Here is a 13,748-nt window from a genome sequence, read left to right on the forward strand (position 1 = left end):
GAGAGAGAGAGAGCTGATTTCTACGTACAATAAATACACACATCGCGAGATATATTCATTATCATTGTTTTCGTAAATAATCATTGCCTAATAAATACTTGCAATTAAATGACTCTCGTTAGCCTAGTCATAAATCTGCTCGTATTGAAGCGACAACTATTTATCGAAGCGGATATATTCATTCGAACTAATTGTAAGAATCAAAGTGACAGTAATTATAAATTGTTTTATCTGTGAGATTTACGGATATAATTATTCCTTTAAATATGATTGGAGTCAATTATATTTCATCTTTCGCGCTTTGAATTTTCCGCCGATTTTAATTATGAGATTAATTTGATCGAAATCTGTCGTGTGAAAAGTTAACAAATCTAATTACATAATTTTTTCGAATACTGTAGTTTTTTTGTGTATGCGCGCGGATAGTATCTGTTAATTTTAACTTCTACATTTATATACATATATTCGCTTGCATCATAACGCGAAACTGTTTTAAAATATCGAGAGAGTTAAATCAACTGCGCGAAACTTATAATTACAAATTATAACAAATAATCGCATTTCGAAGGATAATAACGAAGACATAGCAAACACTATCTGCTATCTCGAGCTTCGTCGCACGACTAACATCGGATAAGCATACATCGATACAAGAATACGGTATGTAAACAAGAACTATTGTTATATTACGCCCCAAGAAAGAGCGCCAAATGAATATCGTATGAGAAAGAGAAAGGAAAAAAAGATGAGAGAAAAAGAGAGAGAATTCTGCGAGAAATCAGCTGATTTTGACATTAGATCATCTTTATCGCGAGATAAGTGAAAAAAATAATAATCATATTTAAAAAAATATTGAATAAAATGCTTTTTAAAAAATGTTGTAGAGAGAGAAAGAGCACGATTAATTCCTTGTTTCAAATATTGAATACAATAAAAAATATTTAATATAATAAAAAATAAATATACAGAATATTCTGTCTCTTTTGGAATTAATTTTATTAATAAATGCTTCGGATATCTCTCTTTCTCATATATTGTCAGTAATTATCAGTAACAAAGATATAGAATTGTTAGACCGCACGATTTCCGAGAGAATCGTAGTATATTCGCATTGTTCTCCAGTCGCGATATAATAAAGTTTAACATTGGTAGTGGTTGCTAATGCAAAGTGCCGAGCGATCGTTGTATTCTGTTGATTAGTGCACGCGCGAATTCATAATTAACTGCATTATTCTCGCGAGTGAGTGTCGAGTGACAGCTGTGCAAAGGATAAACAAGAGAAGAAGAAGCAAATGGCATCGAACGACAGAGCAATTCATGGGGTGAGATATATCTATTCAATTTATTATTTTATTATTTATTAATTGTGAAATTAATTACTTGTTTATCTCTGATAGCAAAACATTTTGCATTACTGTATAATGAAAAGCGTATAAAATATTTCAATAATTTTATTTTAAAGTATACACTTGAAATATTTAATAAGATATTTATATTATAGAGTATAGAATTAATATTTTTATTATATATATAAATAAATATGATATATGTATATTTTAACGCTGCTTAAAGATTTATATAATTATTTAGGCAAAGAATTATATTTTCATTTCGTAAAAGTTTATCTCTAAACAAAAGTTTTTTATATAATTTTTTAGATAAATATTTGTTAAGAAAACTGTGCGCGCGTATAATAATTACTTCTTAAAATATCGATTATTTTGAACATTGATTTATACATATAATTTGAATAGATTTATATGTTACAGATGACACGTGTCGTTGTTACGCATCAATAAATATAATATTAATTTTTATTTTATAATATAAAAGAGGGAATTCATGGATTTACGAGAATTATATGAATAAAACAAGGAAAATATCAGAAAAAGAACTGAAAGCACTTTTAAAAGTACTTTTCTAACGCGATTGCCGGTGACATAAAAATGTAAATTTGCAATAATAATAAATGCATCCTATATTATTTAGTTTTATAAATTGCTCCGTCTCTTTATAAATTCATATTTTTATAATTATTATTATAATAAAAGCAGCTTGAAAAGAGATATATGTACAATAGTTCAAATTGAACAAAACGTTATAGAAACGCGTTGTAGATAAATATATATAATATATCTCACGCATTAAAACAGATAAATTAAGATAAATAAATCTTGTGGAATATGTATATTATTATCCGTCAATTTATCGTGCATACATAATGCACGAAGCTTTTAAAATATAGATTATTATTATCAGTATTTTTATAAACGGACATAAAATTTTTATTATTATTATTATCGTACTTTAATTTCGGGTATAATTTCGCTTTTTCTATTAATCACTCAAGCACAATAGGGCTCTCTCGAGTTGTGAATGACTCGGATTCGAGGATCCGTTACATCCTCGCGAAATAACATCTTGAATGAAACAAGTAAGCGTACTCACCATGAAGAAGTCTGCGAGGATATCGCCGGAAGTGTCCCAGGCGGCAAGGATCTCCTCATCTGGCAGCAGCCTCTTCCGTTGGCGGACGTGTCTCCGCAACAGGCGGCCGGATTCGCGCACACGTGACGACCGGTCGTCGTCGTCGTCGTCGTCGGCGTCGCGACGGAGGCGGCGGCGCCAAACTCGACCGCGGACGCGCGCACTTTGGGCCTCAGCAACGGCGACGTGACGAAGGTCTCGCGTTGATTGGACGCCGTGCTGCTGGAGCTGCTGGACCCGGGGCTGCCGCCCAGTCGGCCGCCCGCGGACGTCGCGTATGCGAACCCGCGAAACCGGAAGTGCGTCTGGTACGGATAACCGGCGGGCGGCGGTAGCCGGTAATGGTGATGGAAGCCAAGGTCGCGACGCATGTATGGATCGCCTGGATCGCTCGCGGGTACGTATCGATCGGTCGGCGTGTGCGCCGCGGGTGGCACGTACCTGTCCACGTACCTGAATAAACAGAAGGAGGTTCAATTGCGGGAGAGATTTGAGAGAGGATTTTGATGGAAAATACAAGATTTCGCGGCGTATAAACATTGCCATTTATAACGCAATCTCGGTAAAGAATCCCGTACTAATCCTATATGAAATTGGATCCTGAGAAAATCAGCTGTTGTAGCTTATGATCTGCTGAACAAAAAATTGTTTAATTTTATTCCCAATTTCATATAAAATTAATGCGAGGTTCTTTGTTAAGAGGAAAAATCTCTTGGAATTTTTAGTATTATTGCAATGAGAGTGGAGTGAGAGATGAGGGAGAGTAGGAAACTAAATTTCTTATTGTGTTTGTCCTTACCTGTCCGGGTAGAGCACTTCGGGCGGCGGCTGTGGTACATATCGTTCAACGGGGGTATGCGCAGTCGGTGGCACGTAGCTCGCACTCGACGAACCGTAAGCGCGATCGGACGTCGCTACGATGGATGTGGCGCAGGAAATGGGCGTTATGCGGCCGGTGTACCTGTCCTTGGGCTTCGGCAAGGACAGATATTTGTCGGTGACGCTGCGTGCCGGCGAATAGCGATCAGCAGGAGCGTGAAAACGCTCAGTCCCGGATGTAGCTTGAAAACGGTCGCCACTGCCGCCGGAGGCGAAGTATCGATCTTGACCGAACTGATGATCGTTCTGGCTACCGACCGAATAGCGATCGTAGCCGCTCTGAACAGATTTCGAAACCAGATACTTGTCGACGGTGCTCTTCGTGTTTTGATAGCCGTTGTTGCCGCCACCGCCGCGGTGAACGTTCGACGACGCTTCGAGCGTCGGTGAAATTGACGCGAAACGTTCGTTGGAAGCCGATGATTGAGTGCCGGTGGACGTCGTATAGGGCGAGTGGTACCTGGTGCCTGAGTGTCAAACAGAGAATTGATATCGCTTGTGAAGCAATCGTGAAACGAAGCTCTGTCGAGGCTCGGAAAAGGAGCATCGCGCAATCGATAATATCTTTCAATTACAGATATTTCGATATAAAAAAAATACATAAAATATTGACTATGGAAATTGCAGAGATATGCGCATTGATTATTTTTCTTCGGGCAATTTATCTATCTATTATTAAATAGAATCACTGAAGCAATAATTTTATGGAAAAGTGTATCCTGATTTAAATACACGTCATACGATTTATAAAACATAAATTTTACGATCATGAAGAAAACCGAGATTAAACATCAAACAGGGTTTTTAACATATGTTAAATTTCCAAAATTTTAGTACACTCACCAGCCTCTGAAGAGGAGGACGGCGAGGAAGACGTCGGCGCCAGCAGACGTTCGGTGGAGGAGACGAGATAACGCGACGTCTCGGAACCGGACAGCCTACCGTCGTGCGCGGGTGACGATCCAGCCAAGTATCGATCGCTGGAGAATCTGTCGATCGACCGCGATTGGCTGCAGCGCTGCAGAGCGAGATCGTTGAAGCGATCGTTGCTGGACACATATGAACGCGTCTGATTGCCGACTTCCGAGAAGCCGGAATAGCGACTGAAATCGGCGGATGCCGGCGAGCCGATGGACCGGTCTGTATACTTCTGACAAACTGTCTCGACGCCTCTGTCGGTGTAGAGACGCCGATTTTGCTCGGAACTGCTGGAAGATACTTGAAGAGACGTGCGGTCTGACGATGAATAACGCTGATGCGCGCTCTCAGGATTAGGCGAATTCGAGAGGAACCTGCGGACATGCCGAACGAAAAATATTGAGTAAAACGTCTTACAAATTAATAAACAAATTCGCCAAGTTATATACAAGGTAATCTATTTAAATCGACTCACCTCTCGGTGGCCGCCGCAATCGCCGAATACCGCTCGTGATGTGCTGTCGCTGATGGATCCTGTCGAGGATATCTATCGTGAACGGGCGACTCGGCCAAGTACCTTTCCGATTTGCCGACGAATCTCTCCGGTACCGGAGCGTGTATCGGCGAGGAGGACAGTATCCTGTCCGCGGAAATGGCGGCGTAGCGAACGTCCTTGGCGTAGACACCTCCACCGCCCTGGAGTCCCGTCTGAAGTTCTTCCAAAACCGGGGAAGACCCCGAGAGCAGACGATGGTCGGATGATGATCCAACGTAGCGTTGCTGATCCTTGACGTCGCCAGTGGCTGACTGCTGATTGGCCAGCAGCCGCTCGGTGGAGGCGAAGCGCTCCTTGGCGGGCATCGGCGATGCTGAAGCGGCGCCGTCGGCGCCATACTTGGGCCCCGGAGAATTGGGGGGCAAAATGCGATCAGCAGCAGGGTAACCAGCCAGGCTCTGACTCGAGGCGTACTTCTCGCTCGGACTGGGCGACAATGGCGGTGGCGGGACGAAGCGGTCGTTGGCCGGTGCCGGCGATGGCGGCGACGGGAACGTCTCCGTGGCGAAGGGCCCGGCGAGCGCGTTCGCGTTCGCGTACTCACCCGACCCGCTCGAGCCCGCGGTGTCAAAGTGCAGCTCCGGATTGCAGATCGAGTAACGATCGTTAGTGGAAACCCGTTGCTCGCCGTGCAACGCGCTGAGATCGTTGAATCGCGCGAAACGATCGGGGCCGGCGTGCGTACCGTAGTGCAAACCGGAGGACTGACCGAACGTCGAGGTCTGATAATGCCCGAAACGCTCGCAGGTCGACTGTCGACCGTCGGCGGTGCACTTGGCGAAGTCGACCGACTGCTTGTCGGACGACTTCTCGTGCCGCTCGGCCATTCGTGAGCCGACGTGAGGGGCCTGATCGCCGCTCTGGACCTGATAATGTCCGAAACGCTCGCAACTGGGCGGACGGGCGCCCTCTCCGCACTTGGGATAATCGATGCAAGACTTGTCCACGGCCTTCTCGTGCCGTTCACCCCCGATTCGGCTCCCCACATGCTCACCGCTCTGAGCCTGGTAATGCCCGAAGCGCTCGCAACCCGACGAACGACCCTCCCCGCACTTGGAGAAGTCGATCGTAGGCTTCTCCGCGGATTTCTCGTGCCGATCGACCATTCGGCTCCCGACATGCTCGCTACTTTGGGACTGTTGATCCAACTGGTAACGTTCTTGGCCCGACTGGCTCGCGGTACTTGCGACCGAACGCAAGTCGGACGATTGCTGCTGCTCCGCTTGCTGCTTGAAGCAGTCGCTGAGATTGCTGGAACCGATCTGGGTCCCCACGCCGCCGGAATTCGGCGCGCTCGATCCGGAAAGCGGGGATGACGAGGATCCGTACTGAGCGATAGGGTGCTGGTGCAACAGGAGACGATCTCTTCGGCCATAGTCGTCGTCTGTCGGCATCCTGGTGGCCCGGGGCCCACTGTCAGGACATCTGCCAAAAAAATTAACCATAATCTTTGAGAAAAATAATATTAATCGTTATACATGAAGGAATTCGAGAATTTACGAATATTAGAATAAAATATATTTTCCTTTAATAAGCTAATACTTATTATGTACAAATGTACATGATATAGAAATATTAAAATTCTATAAATATTTGGAGATACAGTACATCATGTATTACCTGTAATGATATTTTTGCATGTATGAGCAATGTTTGCATCATCTCGAAGAAATCAAGCGAAAAAATATTGAAAACAATGCGATAAACATCTGGTAACGGCGTTTGATACGTCGATGCGCCGGAAGCGCAACCGAAAAACCTCTCGTACGAACGGAACGCGTTAAACTCGCTAATTGCGAAAACCGCCAGCGGCGTTTCCTGTCTCGCTTGACCTGGAAAAGCGCTTCTGCCGCCAGAATCGGTACAGAAAGAGATATGATATCGAGAGAAAGCATCGGTATTTTTTTTTTTACTAACATGTTAGAAAAAAGAGAAAGATTCACATCTATCGCGCGCGGTTTCTAAAATCATATAAAAAATCTTATTCAAGTTTTCAATTATAAATTCAAGTTTAAATTGTCAATTTTTAAAGTTCAAGTTAATATGATATGCTTTAGTTGTTTTATCTAATTTATTTGAGTTATTTGATGCATTATTTATCAATTATTTAATAAATGTGATCTTTACACACTTATACACAGAGAGAATTTTCTCTTAGAATTTACCCTGAAAATATGATATGGGACTATGATATGGAAAAAATTTTATGAGAATTTCTCTGATTAATATTTATCACAATAAAAATAATATCTAATATAATATCTAAATATAAAATATAAAATATGTTTGATTAATATTTTACTATGCAGTTTAGTAAAATTAATCAAACTTGTTTTGTATTTTATTGAGATATTATTATTTTTATTGTGATAAATATTAATCAGAGAAATTCTCGTAAAATTCTTACACCATTATTTTTTTCTTTCAGAAAGAAGTCTCTCCCTTTCCTTTATATATATACAATATTTTACTCCCTTTCTTTATCCACCCTACATCTTCGGACCTCACTTCCGGTTCGCGCGAGCTGTCGATTCTCGCGATTGGAACGTCAAGAAATTCGGGAGACCCTCTTCCCCAGCGTTCGGTGGGATGCAATTTGACAAATGGTTTTATTCGGCAGTCGACGTGCGTACGACACGTGTCACGCGTGGCCACGTTTCCCCGATGCCGGGAATACCGACGAAATTTCGGAAGTCACGTCGAAGAATGTCGTCGCCCGTCCACGAAACGACGCGGACGACATTCCCAAGTCAAAACGACGCCGCTTGAAATATTTATGGCGACAAATTTTCAAGAATGATGGTAATACTGGCGAGCTTGCACGGAGACGAGGGATGCTTTGTTCCGTGATGGAAAGAAAAATTTCAGTATCATTCAAAAAATTAAATAAATCGAGAAAATGCATTAGATAAAAAGTGAATTCTATAAACAACGCTTTTACGAAAAAAAATTCTTCCAATTCTCTCCTTCTCATAAAAAAGCAATCCTAAACAAACTAATTAAAAATGTGATACGAAAAAAATTAATAAAATACAAAATTAGATATAAATAATACAAAATTAATAATACAAAAATTGAATAAATTAATCAACATTAATAAAAATAATAAAATTAAATAAAAATCAATTAATAATAAAGATATCGCTTTGTACAAGCTTGGACCGCTGATAAAATAATGTTTAAAAAATGTTGAATCCAACACGAATCTTCGTCGTTTTCAAATCAAATCTATCGCATCGCGAGATTTCTTTAATAGAGACTCGATTCGCCGAGATTAATTGTCGAATGGCGATTAATTCGTCCGATGACGAGCCGAGAGTTTCATCTTTTACGAGCATCTTTCGACGGGTTGGCACGAGTCTGCCTGGCACCGATCCAAATTGAATCCATTTAAATACCTGGGCTATCGCCACCCACCGGCATCATGGCCCCCTAATTTCCGATTTTACGAGATTCGCCGCAACTTCAACGCAAGAAACTGTTAATTAATAACGATTGCATTCGATCTGACGTCGAGCTAAAAAAATTCATTTCACTCTTAATTTTATTTTTTTTAATTTACTCTATAATATAATATAATCGAGATTTTTATTTGAAAATCAATGAATTTTGTTTAAAAAAGGATTGCATATGTATACTATTATTTCTTTAATAATTAATTATAATTTTTATATGCTATAAATTATATGTTATATTATATGTAACTATTATATTGTATTGTATGTGTTATATTATACAATATAATATACAATTATAATTATAGTATATTATATTATTTGTATTATATTATATACTATATACTATTATTATAAATTTTATTCTCACAATTATCATTAAATAAAGTTTGCACGCGTCATTGATTTTTATTGTAATATAACAAAGAAAAAGAAGATCCTTGTAAATGTTCACCGCAGAAACAAATTTGATCTGAGTAATCCTGCAATTCTACAGGGTTTTTGTGCACGCGAAAGCCTTTCAAGCTGGAAAATTTTTAATCTCATAACCACCGACGCGATAATGGACTCTTACGAAACTATAATAATGGCGAAAGATGTTCGTCGCTCGCATAAAAGTATTTAAGTACTTTGCTCTTAAGCGAACTAGATCGGAATTTCAATCGGTCACTAATGGATTCTCGATTCCATCCGTCTGTTTTACTTCCAGGTCATGCGAGTCTAAAAGTACCCGAATTAGTATGCCGCTCTGGTAGATTTCAAGTTGGATTAGCTTGAGATATCTATGCAAGGTAATTATTATTCCTTCGTCATATTGTGACTTTTGCGCCGACCAAAATTAATAAACTGTCTTGGCTAAAAGTCAATCAAATTTTGTAAACGTTGTACAATTTGGAAATATACAATTCTATAAATAGCAAAATTGTCAAAATTATATCGCAACACGTTAAAATTAGCAAACTGTCTTTTACAATATTTAGGTTTCATTTTTATAATACTATTATAAAACTTAAAATTATCAAACATCATCAAAGCTGTCAAATCCTCTTAAAAATCAATTCAAGTTCTTAATTAAAGTTGCAATTGAGAAGAATCTAAATTCGAATTTCATTCCAAAAATATTGTCGACGAAGATAGATAGAAACAATATATATTATTATCGGCTAAACAATCGATTTATAGAGCGATTATAATTCCGATTGATTCATCTCCGAAAATACGCGACTTACACAGTATATTATCGCGTGTCCGGATTAATACGCGGAAGAAAAACGTCGACGTGAATGACACTAATTCGAGACCTCTATAAATCACTGTCCCGTCCTTTCGCTCGCCCATTCCGAGGGTGAGCATCTAGGGAGGAGATCGCTATTTATGAAGGATGATAAATAATAAGAAAGTATAATAAGCGACGCACTCTGCCACTCCCTTCCACCCCTCTGCATCGCTCGTCTATCGTTCGCCACCCCCTTCGACCGATCCCTCTTCTTTCGATTTCGCCTCGTCTGGATGCCATAAATTCATGTCCGTCGACTCTCTCCCTCTGCAGATATTTCCCTCCCTTGTCTTTTCCGATCCGATCCCCATTTTTCTTCGCCTGGCAAAGTCGCGGGAAAGTATCGAACGGAAATAACGTTGGGGGGAGAAAAAAAAATACGACGACATCAAAATAGCGGACGCTCGTCTCTGTTGCATAAGCTTTTGATAATTTTGTAGATGATTTATATCGAAAAGAAATTAAAAAATCGCGACTTCAATTTAGAATTTTTCTTGAAAACGCATCGACAATTAAATCAAGATATCCATTTAGAAGTAATCATTACTAATTATGATATTTTAATGTATTTACATATTCCACCCACCCCTCCCTCCTTCCTGAAGCTTGATTTGCGTACACAAGCCATTATCTCCATTAGCCTCCAATTAGTGAGGAACAATTAATCGATTTATATGTATATACCGAGCCTTAATATTTATAATTCCACGTGTGCGACGTTTCTCGTTATCGAGATTGAAAAAAATGGCGAACGACGAGCCGAATGGTCGATGACCGGTGACCGGCAAATGGATCGTAGAGGTCATAAAATCTTATTTGTTGGTCGAGTAATGGCGACGCTAAGACGTGGCTGGCCTGTATCGCGCATTCTCCATTAGCCCTCGTTCCTCCTAGGAAAGGCTACTCGCAATCGCCATTGTTTCATTTTATTTATCGCATTCGTTAATCTCGTCTCAGTCCGGAATCCCTTTCAACTTTTCAATCTACGAAAATTTTACGCTGCTCGTTATTACCCATGATTACGCTATCTTTTTAATCTAACTGTACACAGAGAGAATTTTCTCTTAGAATTTACCTTGAAAATCATTGTAATGGGACAATATGGAAAAAATTTTATGAGAATTTTTCTGATTAATATTTATCACAATAAAAATAATATCTATTATAATATAAAATATAAAATGTTTGATTAATTTTACTATGCAGTTTAATAAAATTAATCAAACATGTTTTATATTTTATTGTGATAGATATTATTATTTTTATTGTGATAAATATTAATATACCATTTTGTCCCACGATTACCATGATTTTCAGGGTAAATTTTAAAAGAAAATTCTCTCAGTGTACTTATCCATATATGTTTTCTATACATATTTATTAAATCATTTATATACTTATGGAATAATTTATTTGTTATTCATCGATTGCAAAGCTGTAGATAAATCGAAATTCAATTATCTTGTACTTGTATAGCTATATATATTTGCACTAGTCTATTTTTTTTAATAATAAAATTTAAATATTTTTCACATTGAGAGCCTAAAATCTTGATTGGTTTTTTTAATCCTTTACATTCTCGAGAAAATTTTATCTAAATTTAATTGTTTCGAAACTATAAGATAAGTTTTCTCTCTTGAGTTTCTTTTTAAAAAAAATATATTACTATGCACTCTGTCACGTTGAATAACGTAATTAATGCATTTTCTGTTGGAAAGATAGTTGCTATACGTTTATATACATACGAGAGAGCATACGATTTTATCGTCGTTACGACTGATTGACGTTGCGAAAACAACGTTACAAGATGAACCAAACGAACGTAATTAATTATTGTCCCGGTGATAATTAACTCTGCTTAAACAGCACACGCATGCCGACGTGTCGCAGCCGCGACAGCAAAATTAGCAGCGCACACAATGCAATCGTGCTCTCGTTACAGTTGATCAGTGGTACACTGCACTGTATAGCATCAGGGACGATCGATATGATTATCGTCATCGTAAGACCAGTTCGCGCTCAATTCAACCCCTTCGAATACAAAGGGCTAATCAGATATCAATGCTTCACAAGTGGAATATTAAGACCCGACATATTGTAATTTTATTATATAACAATATTTTTATCCTTATAAATTTTATAGTAGAATATTTCTAGTAAATGTATTTTATATAACAATAATTTTTATATAGAGTAAAAATATTTTTACTATGTAAAGTATTTTATTTTTTTTCCAATTTGTATTAAAAATAAAAATACAATTTATATTAAAAAAAAATATTATCTAAAATATATTTAATACAAATTGAAAAAATAATGGCGACAGGAAAAAAGAAGATCGCATGCTACTGATCTTAATCGAGCGGCTGACATTCGCGATTAATCAGAGATTAGTCGTGAAGAAAAATGACAGTGATAAAAAAAAATAGCGTATCTCCACGACACACGAACGTCGCTGTGTAAGTGTGTAAAAAATTAATTTTAAACGTTAATTATATGAAACCCCCCGGAAATACATTCTGTGTGTGTTCTATAAGATCGTGTCTTCCGTAGCCGCAGCAGCCTCGTTAACCGCCTGTCACGCGATACTGTTGGCTCAGTATATACAGATTCCTAATATATGCTCACACACGTCCACGTACAGATGCGCCCGTACGTGTTGGGTACAGGAAACTACGTCGAAAGTTATATCTTACAGTTACCGGCACGTTATCGTGGAACTTGTATAACGTAACGACATACTAGGGGAGAGAAGGGGTAGAAATTGCACGCAATATTTACCGGGTGTCCCGGTAATAGATATATCGTGCACCTTCGACCGTTCAATTAAAGATGTTTTTTCCCCCCAGTCTTGCGATTCTCATTCACGTGATTTCAATGTCCCCCTTTTCCGCGTAAGAAAAATGTTCCCCTCATCGGGCTTTAATGAAGAATTCTTCCTTGAAGTTAAAAGTAAAAGAGAAAAAATTAAAAGAACACTATTTATATACAAAATTCACGCAGCAAAATAATTGTACGTACAAGTGTGTGTATATGGAAGTAATAATATTGTATTGATCTTTTACAATTCTTAAATAATTTATCTTAAATCTGGAGAAATCTTCTGAATCTAAAGAGTTCATTTTTTGAAACACTATATTTATCAGGTGTGTCCCGATAATAGATATCGTGCGCGATCGACCATTCAATTAGAGATATTTTTTTCCCTCTTTTTCTTCGTGTAAAAAAATTTGCAAAAAATTTTTCATTTTTTGAGCTTTAATAAAAAAATCTTCCTTAAAATCAGAGAGAAAATTGAAAAAACTATTTACACAAAATTCACGTGGCAAAATAATTGTGTATGTGTGTGTGTATAGAATAATATATAATACTATAGATAATAATATATTATATAATTATAAATGATATATAATATATAATATATAAAATAATAATATATTAATTTTACAATCCTTAAATAATTTGTCTTAAGTCTGGGGAGAAATCTTCAGAGTCTGAAGAATTCATTTTTCAAGACAATTTTCTCCTTTTGCCAAAGATGGGATTCTAAATAAGAAATTGCATTCTCCTATTTGACGATGCTAATTGTTTACACATAAGTACGTTGCAAATCAAAAACTAACTCCGCTCAAGGCAAAGTTACCAACCTACATCGCGTGTTTGGAGCAGCGGTGTTCTGCTTTCGCGAAGCAATCCCTATATCGACGTACACATCCACACACGTACACAGCGGAAGATAATTCGCCGTAATATCGAATTTACTCCTCGCTTCGATATTTCGAGATAAGAGAAGAGACGTTCTCCAAGATGTTTCCTCCCTCGGATTCGCCGAGCGCGTCAAATTAACCGTGTCGCCGCCGGAAGCCGCCGAGTTTCGGGCACTAGAAACTTCCGCTAATAAACGTAGAATACGTTTATTACGTCGCTAATTCGCATCGGTGACTTAAGAACAAAGGGGACCTCCTGCCTGGCTCCTAATAGCGCGCACGCTGCATTACGCAGGGCTCTAATTATCAACGGCGTGTTCCGCCCTCCGGAAATCTTGACTCGGACTTCGGCAAGAAGTTGTATATCGTTAAAATTAGAAGGATTAAAAGCCGTTCGAAATCCGAGTCTGAGTCTCGCTTCTACATAATTGTACAATTATTCGAGAATTTTTTCAGAAATCTGTGTGAAA

The 13,748-nt window shown here is 38.5% G+C and overlaps 1 protein-coding gene across 6 annotated transcripts in view; it reads right to left on the bottom strand.

Moving 5' to 3' along the window:
- Rho-5 (rhomboid-5) overlaps positions 1 to 13,748 on the bottom strand; it is an 85,292-nt gene that overhangs the window by 45,680 nt on the left and 25,864 nt on the right. For all 6 annotated transcript variants that reach the window (XR_014426770.1, XM_083053632.1, XM_083053633.1 and 3 more), the window contains 4 exons: positions 4,760 to 6,265; positions 4,210 to 4,658; positions 3,287 to 3,833; positions 2,449 to 2,940 (listed from right to left, as the gene is read on the bottom strand). Coding sequence is in view for 5 of the 6 variants with exons in the window: in XM_083053632.1 (XP_082909758.1) it covers positions 2,449 to 2,940; positions 3,287 to 3,833; positions 4,210 to 4,658; positions 4,760 to 6,234 (2,963 nt within the window). In the remaining variant the exon portion in view is untranslated. The remainder of the gene's footprint in view (positions 1 to 2,448; positions 2,941 to 3,286; positions 3,834 to 4,209; positions 4,659 to 4,759; positions 6,266 to 13,748) is intronic.

This window comes from Prenolepis imparis, unplaced genomic scaffold, assembly GCF_030444845.1.
Source record: "Prenolepis imparis isolate NDT839.2.m4 unplaced genomic scaffold, iyPreImpa1.0 SCAF_14, whole genome shotgun sequence".
Taxonomy (NCBI): Eukaryota; Metazoa; Arthropoda; class Insecta; order Hymenoptera; family Formicidae; genus Prenolepis; species Prenolepis imparis.